The sequence below is a fragment of the Ictalurus furcatus genome, chromosome 13 (assembly GCF_023375685.1).
Source record: "Ictalurus furcatus strain D&B chromosome 13, Billie_1.0, whole genome shotgun sequence".
Lineage (NCBI taxonomy): Eukaryota > Metazoa > Chordata > Actinopteri > Siluriformes > Ictaluridae > Ictalurus > Ictalurus furcatus.
Window position 1 is genome coordinate 1,462,478 of NC_071267.1, and position 9,595 is coordinate 1,472,072.

A 9,595-nucleotide genomic window follows, 5' to 3' on the forward strand; every position below is an offset into this window, starting at 1 on the left:
GGAGTGTGTGTAAAAGCAGCAAATAATGATTTCTACACCACTGTAGAAACAACATTAAGAACATTTAACAACATTAAAATTTTGGTCCTCACACTATTAGTTCAGCACTTCTCTGATGGGGGTTTTCTCCAAGGTTCTTGCATCTGATGATGGATTTTCTTGAGCCAGTGTTGGTTCTTGACCTACCAGTCAGTCCAGGGAACCGCAGCACTCCCCTGGTTCTGCTTGGCTTCGCTGCTCTTGCTTGGTTCTTCTCGTGCTGGGTCAACTGCTTCTTACCGACCGCTTCCTGAATTTCAATATCCTCCCTCGCCAGGGACTTTAACCCATCGCTGCTCTTCGTGAACCGCTTGAAGACGATGTGAAGGAATTCAGCCAGGCTGGAGACGGCCGAAAGTATTCCGACGGCAAAGTAGAAGAGCAGGAAGACCGTCTTCTCCATAGGTCTGGAGGTGAAACAGTCCACAGTGTAGGGACAAGGGAAGCGACTGCAGGGGAACTGAGCCTCGACACGAAAGCCATACAGCTTCCACTGTCCTATCAGGAACCCCACCTCGGACAACATCCGGAAGGCCACGTTGACTAGGTAGAGACGCTTGAGGTGGAGGTCTAGCTTTGCTGCACGAATGCTGATGGTGGAGTCTTGTCGGAGGACCTGGTGCTTCTTGTGGTGGTGCATGGCGTACATGAGGAACACTAGAGCAGGGGTGGAAATGAGCACAATGTGGAAGACCCAGAAGCGATACTGGGAGATGGGGAAGGCATGGTCGTAGCAAACTTGCTTGCATCCTGGCTGCAAGGTGTTGCAGGAAAACTCCTCTTGCTCATCATCAAACATGTCGCTGGCTACTGTACCGAGGATCAGCATCCTGAAAACCAGCATGAGGAGCAGCCAGAGACGACCCAGCATGGGTGAGTGCGCCTGCAGGGACCCGAACAGTTCACTGAGAAAACCCCAGTCCGTCATGTTGAGGGTGGAAACAAACAAGGACGAGGCGCTTTTTTCTTCCCCCTGTGGTGTAGTTTACAAACTTGTTCTGGTCAAGATCATCCAAGATGTCTCCAGAGAGAGGATCTGTGCAGTCCCGTTAAGCCTTCCAGCGGTAAGAAGTTACTTGTCAGGGTTGATTTATTACAAAAACAGTACTTCAAAATTACTCCAAATTGCCACCAAGCTTCATGTAGAGGGACTTTCCCAGTGGTCTCATCAACAGAAGAGCATATGGATCCATGGTTCTTCCAGTAGTAGGACTGGATATAGCAGCCTGATCGTGGTTGTTTTCCAGACGAACTGCAGTTAAATAACTCGAAGAGGTCGGACAGACTTGACGCCTGCGCTCAGCCCTAAGTGAAGTGGCGTGAAAATAATGGTCATATCCTAATCAGCATTTTCAAAGGGTTCGAACAAAGCTTGTTTTAATGGCAGGAAATAGTGTGGCCGAGATAGCAGCTTCGGTGTAAGATAAGCAGAAGTATCTAATAAAAGGGGCGCGTTTGCCATATTCCGAGATTTAAGATATTCAAGAGTAAATGTTTTTAGCTATGGCAAAAATATCTTGGAGCTTTCAAAAACAACGAGGGTTAAGTCTATTATTATGCACTTTTAAATCAACTTCCAGCTACATCACAGGCTCGCCTGGTCTTTATCTACGACTCTCCGGGCTTGGTGAGGCTGTACCCAGTGTATCCTCAGATTGCAGTTCTTACACGAAGGAGTGGTCTGCCGTTTTTATTCGCTAGCCTCAGTGTTTGATATGTTGGTACCTCTGAGGTGCTCTTCCTTAGCCTTAGAGTTCCCTTAGCCTTCCTGTCACCTTGAATCAGTCTGGCCGTTTCTCCTCAACACCAAGGCTTTTCCGCCTGCAGAACGGTGGATGTTTTTTGTTTTTCACACCGTACTGTGTGAACCCTAGACCCTATTGTGTGTTCCAGGACACACGATTGGCTGATTGGATAATTGCACGAATGAGCAGGTGTATAGATGTTCCTGCTAAACGCAAAATTGAGTATATAATGTATTATGTTGCACGGTAGTTAGCACGTTCGCCTCACACCTCCAGGGTCGGTTGTTCGATTCCCACCGTGGCCCTGTGTGTGTGTGCAGAGTTTGCGTGTTCTCCCCGTGCTGCGGGGGTTTCCTCCGGGTACTCCGGTTTCCTCCCCCAGTCCAAAGACATGCATGGTAGGCTGATTGGCATGCCCAATGTGTCCGTAGTGTATGAATGGGTGTGTGAATGTGTATGTGATCGTGCCCTGCGATGGACTGGCACCCTGTCCAGGGTGTACCCCGCCTTGTGCCCCATGCTCCCTGGGATAGGCTCCAGGTTCCCCGTGACCCTGAAAAGGATAAGTGGTATAGAAGATGGATGGATGGATGTATTATGTCTCCTCAAAGCTCCATGTTACGTGAGACTTAATTGAGGAAGATACAGTAAGTGGCGCTGATTTATGAGTATGGCTGTAGTAATCAAAAGCTTGCTGGGGTTTTTACAATGTTACCTTGTTACCTACTAGACATTTGGTGCTCTCTTGCCTACTTTCCACTAAATCTTACATGGTGCTGCAATTCAGCTGTTGTACACTAGGGTATCCACAAGGTGGCAGAATTGTTACAGCGTCGATTGAAATAGCAAGTACTTCATATGAAGGACTTGCTCCTGAAAAAACATCAATCTTTCTTGGTAAAAAAGGCAAAACCGAGAAGAGTGTGTCCTGCACCAATGGACCAGAGAAAAAAGAAGTTGAAGAGACAGTTCCTTCTCATTTGTTGTCCTCCTGGGGTTCATGATTTGCTGCCCTGGTCAAATATGGTAAAACATCAACCTCATTTGCAGCTGCACTTCTGTCAGAGCTGCAGTCGGAAAATTATCCATCACCTGATTAATCAGAATCCAGAATTCAACTCCATGTTCCAGAAGACTCGTTTCTCCCAGGGCTTTATCGTAATGCTGAATGTAGGTTGCAGAGATGGCTATATTTAACGTGGGGTAATTCGCTGCTTCAGATGGATGGAAAGGAAGTAAAAGAAAGGGTGGCTGGGACTTGTGCATACTGTACATGCACACGTACGTCACCCTCAGGGCAGCAGCAGTGCATATGCACACGGAGGCCTCATTCTTTGATCTGCATGGAAAGGAATTATAGATGCCTTTTATGTAACTGTTCTTCTGCCCAATGAGAGGGGAAAAAAAGATTATCACCCCGCCCCCTACCCTTCACAGTCTTTTATATCCATGCGGACTTGTTGCAATGTCTGGTGGAGAATTTGGGTCATCCTATCATCGAGTGATTCCCTTCATGGAAGAGAAGAGGAGTGCATTCACTCACCCTCTCCCCCCCACGATGGTTTTCTTGGTTTGTTCCCTCTTGGGTCTTCATGCAGGCTTTCTCGAGATTCTCGCTGCCTGCAAAGACATAGTGGAAAATTCAGCAAAGAACCATTTTCAGACATGAAGCCTACTGGTTTGTGCTTCTTTACCTCAGTGTATGTGCTCGTCTGTTTGTTTGTGTATGCTGGCTCCTGTCCTTTGCACTGTAATGCATCTTCTAATGTGATTTGACAGACTGAAATGCCAGTATACCATCAGTGTGTGTGTGTGCGCACACACCAGTGTAGTAATGAATGAACTCAGTTTTCTGTTCTATTTAGATAAAGAACAGCCACTCTTATGTTTGGATGTTAGCATATGAAAGCAAGATGATCACATCCAGAATGGCTTTGCTAAAAGATAGACAGGTTGTGGGGTTTGGGCTTGTTGCACTACACATACTGAGCTTCAGACCAGATGGCGTACAGTCAATCTTAATTCTGTGCCAAGATAAAGAAAAACGATGCAATAGAAAACGTTGCCATCAAGAGGGTAATGCAAGAATATAAGGACGTTAGACAAGCGTCGATGTGGATCCATGTCCCAGCCATAGAAAAGGGGTTGCCCATATCCCAAGTACGGGAGATCCTTCATCTGAAATACAACACTTCGAGGAGGAGAACCATAAGCCAATGACAACAAAGCACCAGTCAAAGAATCACCACCACACATACGCCAGTTTCAGGAGTACATCGCCTAGAATGTCCAAAGCTCTGGAGAATCCAGAGAGCAGGACAGTTGGCCTTTAAGGTACTCCGATAACAGGAGAATCCTCCCTCTAAAATTCCCTTCCTCAGGAGAATAGTCCTCTAATATACCCCAACTGCAGGAGAATCATCCTAGAAAAACGACTTCTGCACCCCAAGTCGTCATCCTCCTGAGGAGAATTGTCCTGTAAAAATACCCCAGTCACCGAGGAATCATACTCCTAAAATACCCCACCTCCAGGAGAATCGTACTCGAAAATACATTGTCTGGCCAAAACTACCCGGACATCTGACCATACTGTCACAAGCGCACAAGTTTGAACAAGAACGTCTGGCAGGAAGTTGCTGTTCCAGTTCATCCCAAAGGTGTTCAGTGAGGTTGGGGTCAGGTCTCTGTGCAGGCCACTCATGTTCTACCACACCAATCTAGGCGAATCACGTCTTCATGGACCTCCCTTTGTGCATGTGTATCGTCATGCTGGAGAAGCTTTGGGCTAGGTCCCGTAGTCCCAGTGAATGGAAATCTTAATACTACAGCATACACAAAGACATTCCAGAAAATTGTGTGCTTCCATCTTTGTAGCAACAGCTTTGGGATGACTCTAACCCTGATCTCCTCTAAAAGCCCTAACTTCAGGTGACTTGTCCTCTAAGATATCCTGACCCCACGAAAGTCGTCCTCCTGAATACCCTGACCTTTCTGCGCCTAGGTTTTTGTGTCGAAGCCGTTACAGGCCGAGTTTGCCGGTGCACGAACAGGTGAGTCTGTGACGAGTATCGGAGTGACGGCTGGTCCTCCAGGGGGAGGCAGGAGAGCACAGCATGACAGGCGAGAATGAAGCCCCCCCTCCCCTGGATAACCTTTACAGCGAGACCTGCCTGTCAGGCAGGAGCTCGTCGTCATCTGTTGCCCTTTTTCCCCAGAGTGCTGCCAAATCTGATGTGACATGAGAGGGAGGAGAAAGAAGGCCATGGTGGTGTTCTGCACCGTCCGGAGGCGATGCTTTTACACACTCACTCATGTACACAATCGCATGCTATAGTACAGCAGATCTGATTAGCAGGTGATCGGGATGCTGCCCAAGTCGTGCATCAGACCTGGCAGGAGATGTCTGAATCAAGCTCAGACTTGGGTAAAAAGCCAAGGAATTGGTTAGATCCACAGTCTGTTCTGATCTAAAGAGATCCAGCGAAGAGGAGAGTTGTTTGGGGAAGGTTTTGGAAACCGATTGAGACGTTTTGGACGTTCACCCTCCTCTGTCTGGGCTTGTGATACTCCATCACAAACGCTCATTTCCTGCTGGCTCTTGTTGTTTCTGCACTAAATGTGAGTGTTTAATGGAGACAGAGGAAGGAAACTGGGCCAGGTTTCTGTCGTCAGAGAGAGAGAGAGAGAGAGAGAGAGAGAGACAGTTGCATTGAAATGTCAACTTTCCCCAAAACGTTTTGTACTACATTTCCCCCTTCTCAACTTGCATTCATCTACGGTGCTAGCTGTCTAGGAACAGATTTTCATTCCCATCATCTCGTTCTCATCGCTTCTTTTCTTGCTTTTGTGCCAAAGGTCAGATTCTGCAGATTTTTAGTAGCAGCAGCTGCTTTTGGTTTCTGCTTCTACAACGATACTGGAGTTTGAGTGTGTGTGTGTGTGTGTGTGTGTGTGTGTGTGTGTGTGGTTTTTTTTATGTAGAGATGTGTGGTGTTGACCACTTCCTCTTTATAGCGCTGCAGCACCACCACCACCACCACCACACGAACTTGCTGCTGATACCACATGCAGATGAGCTCCCTCGTTATATTAGAATAACGTAAGGGCACAGGTAGATGATGTAGTAGATAGATGACTGACGCTGTTGTCAACAAACCCCAGACCGTATGGAGCTTGGCAGCTCTTTCAGTAGAACATAAAAGCTTTAGCTGCTTCATTATAGTACATATCTTCAGTTTTAACTTTACTCCACCTCACTTCATGGGTGTGAGCGTGAGACGAGTATGATCTGCTGAATGCTAAGTTTGACACATGAAAGCACCTACTTTTCCCTGGGAATTCCGGACGCTTGACCTTTTCAGCTCTGGTTACTGAGATGTTTCAGATCTTCTCCCAGTGTCCCTTTGGGTTTCCACCAGGTTCTCCAGAACCTGCCAGTAGGTGAACAAGCTATGCTAAACTCCCTCTAGACATGCACGAGTGTGTGAAAGCGTGTGAACGGTGCTCTGCAATGCAGTCCAGGGTGTATTCCCAACACATGTTGCTTCTCGCGCGTAAAGATTAAATAGCAAGTACAACTCGCTGCTGAACCAGACGTCTACACTCGATGGAAAGTGCTGTCTGCCATCTTCCACATACATGAGTTCACACATGCCCACCATTGGCTAGTGGAGAGATAGAGTATGCCCCTCCCACTCAGAGAGCAGGGCTGGATTTGGTCACTTGCGATCTCCTGGCATTCCATGCTAGCGGTTAGGGTTATAGGAGGACTTGGATCAGGTCCAGCTCTACCTTTTAATTCTCCTAAATATGGGGAATGTGATGTTCTAGGTTTCACAGACGAGAAGAGAACACCTTCTTCTCCTTGAGGAGAAGGAGAGCCTTGAGGAGTCGCACATCCTTTACAGTCACCGGTCCTCCACTGACCACCTGCTGAGGGCTAACTGCTGTACACTTTCTCATTTTTCCTCTCTTTTCCTAATGTGTACCAGACCCCATGTTCTACCGTGTAGCTTGCTACACCCTGTGATGATTACAACACCCCCTCCCTCCTCCCTAACCCAGAGCCCAGTGCTGCTAATGGCTGGTCTTGATGTAGAAGATACACTCTTCTGAGTCACGAAGGGAAGTCGACAAGAACATATTTAGAACAGAAAGGAAAACAGCAGGGCAGCAAGCAAAGGCGGACAAGAACCTTAGTCATATGACTGCCTTCATTCCAAAACCTGTGCATGAGGGTGTGCAGACTTTTATTTATTTATTTATTTATTTATTTAATCAGCCATGGTGTGGTGTGTTGAAGCGGAGTTACTGTTACCACCCTATAACACCACCTTCCCCAAGTGTTTTATTCCTCTTATACCACACCATATATATATATATATATATATATATGTGTGTGTGTGTGTGTGTGTGTGTGTGTATACACATTAAAGAATGAAATGTACATTTTTTTTATCCATTTATAGTTACATGTAATGTCTGTGGGGGAAAAAATATGAGACTTCTCCTTACAGAAAACTTCACCATATCAGATTTTAATCCAGTATTCAATCACACACAAACATATGTAATGTGTGTGTGTGTGTGTGTATGATTGTGTGTGGGGGGGGGGGGGGGTTGTAAAGCTCTTTTACAATGTCTATGCATCACCCCATCCCCCCCACCCCCTGCTTCCTGTTGCGTTGGCTAGACTCCTTTTGACAGATTTACAACTTTGGGGTCGAAGTTTCCTGACAGAGACGAATAAATCTTCCACACACGGGGGTCCCGTACACCCAGCCTCCCCACCTGATTGGAATCTATGCTTCCCCTGGCATCTCTCACACACACACACACACACTCACACTGCTCTGTGCACCCTTTCAAGTGTAATATGAGTTTCCCTAGGAGGGAAGTGTGTGTGAGAGAGGAGAAGGAGGTGGAGTGGGCAGAGTTTCATCAGTCTTGTGGTCAGAGAAAAGAATGTGGGACATTGTTCCTGAACCATAAAAGCCGGTGGTTTGGGTTTCACTCGTTCTCTGAGTTTATCACACTCCTTCTTGCTCTCTCCGTCTTTCTCTGATTGTCTATCTTTCTGTCTGTCTTTTTGGTCTTCGCTTTTCTGCCTCTCTCTCTCTCTCTCTGTCTCTCTCTTGCGCTATCCTACTTCCCACCCCCAGACGAATACTTCGAGCATGCGGTCTCATTCCGATGCCATGCCTTCATCTGTCTCTCGTTCCTTTTCTCTCCTCCTCTCTCCAAGTCCAGGGCTTTACTCCACAGCTAGCAGGATATCAGTGTCACACATCTTGTCCATGCTGAGGAGAACACCAGCAGCTCTCGCGCTCTCTCGCTCTCGCGCTCTCTGTTCAGAGCTCTTGACGTGTGGTTTTGTTCTTCACCAGTTCCTCGTTCGTGCTTGCAAAGTTGAAAAAAAGGTGATGTGTTGCAGAGGGATGTGTGCACCCTCGAGTTCACCGCCTCGTGTTAAGCAAGTGCACACTGGGGTGTAGTACGTGTTTGACTTTTGATAATGCACACACAGCAGAATATGATGCATCTGGCTTAAATGGCCATGCTGATAACGAGACACGGGTGCTCATAGTGTGTCTTCAGAATGATATGAAGTGCACTGAGTGACAGCAGAGGGCCGAGACTGAAGTGCACACATGGAGCTTGTGTGTGCTGCAGCTTATATAAAGTGTGCTAAAAAAGTTCAAGGCCTTGTGGGAGTCATCTGACTCGAAAGTGTGCACTTGCAGAATGTAAAGTACTGGCTGTGAATCTTTGAGTGGTACCTCCTACGAGCGGCGCGTCCTCGTGAGCCGTACCTCCACTGAGCGGAGGTACCATGGGCCACAGTATACTGTCTATGTAGAGTCTACCAACACCAGACACAACGTAATGCTTAATATGTTGAGTTGAGGCTCCCCATGAGCCAAAAAACTGTGTGAATGAGATGATTGATTGTGTGTGTGTGTGTGTGTGTGTGTGTGTGTGTGTGTGTGTGTATCATTAAGTATCCAGCAGCCAGTGCGAGTTATCAGTCAGGCAGAAGAACGTCTGAACTTTTTATTTCTGAAATGTACGACTCAGCTGCATACTAATCTCTCTCTCTCTCTCTCTCTCTCTCACACACACACACACACACACACACACACATACATCTTTTCCTGATGGATGCTCCTGTCTTGGCTGTTGGATTTTCTGCCCCACCAGACTCCTCGCTTCTAAACAGAGACAGGAGAAAACACTGTGTGTGTGTGTGTGTGTGTGTGTGTGTAGGTGTGTGTGACGCATAGAAAGAGCCAGAAAAGAGAATAGATGGGACGAGGGAACAACGATGGAGGTTGTTGATGGACGGTGTAGACAGAATGAGAGGAGCGGTGGAGAGACCGAGCGACATTAAACTTTAAAAGGCCCCCCGCTGATATGTAACACTGCTGTGTGTGTGTGTGTGTGTGTGTGTGTGTGTGTGTGTGTTGGGGGGGGCACGTGCATGCGAGGACGTATAAAAGTAGGGCATGGGTGTAGGACAGAGCTGTAGCAAGTCCCTTTCCGAGATGAAGACCTATGGTACGTGCCGTCTCTGTTTACCAGAATGTTTTTCTTCGTTTGGTCGTCGCTATAGCAACGCATTTATCGCCAACAATGGATAAACTGACCTCTACTGTCGCATCTCATCACCTCGTTAAGTAGATAGAAATGTTATTTTTTGGACGTCAATTTCCTTTTACATTTTTTAAAAAAATTTTATGAGTAATATTCACAATTTTGTGTTGAGCGAAAATATTTAACAGTAAACAAATAAATAAATAAACAATTTGAAT

At 46.7% G+C, this 9,595-nt stretch overlaps 1 protein-coding gene across 1 annotated transcript; it reads right to left on the bottom strand.

Annotated features, from left to right (window-relative positions):
* Nucleotides 1-20: 20 nt before the first annotated feature.
* On the bottom strand, nt 21-992 carry LOC128617261 (gap junction delta-3 protein-like). The gene has a single exon (XM_053640328.1). It carries the CDS (start codon nt 965-967, stop codon nt 89-91), a length of 879 nt encoding a protein of 292 aa, XP_053496303.1. The 5' UTR covers nt 968-992; the 3' UTR covers nt 21-88.
* Between the last annotated feature and the right edge of the window lie 8,603 nt (nt 993-9,595).

Excerpts from the sequence above, each read along its gene's own strand:
- LOC128617261 (XM_053640328.1), bottom strand. The coding sequence starts at position 967 with ATGACGGACTGGGGTTTTCTCAGTGAACTGTTCGGGTCCCTGCAGGCG.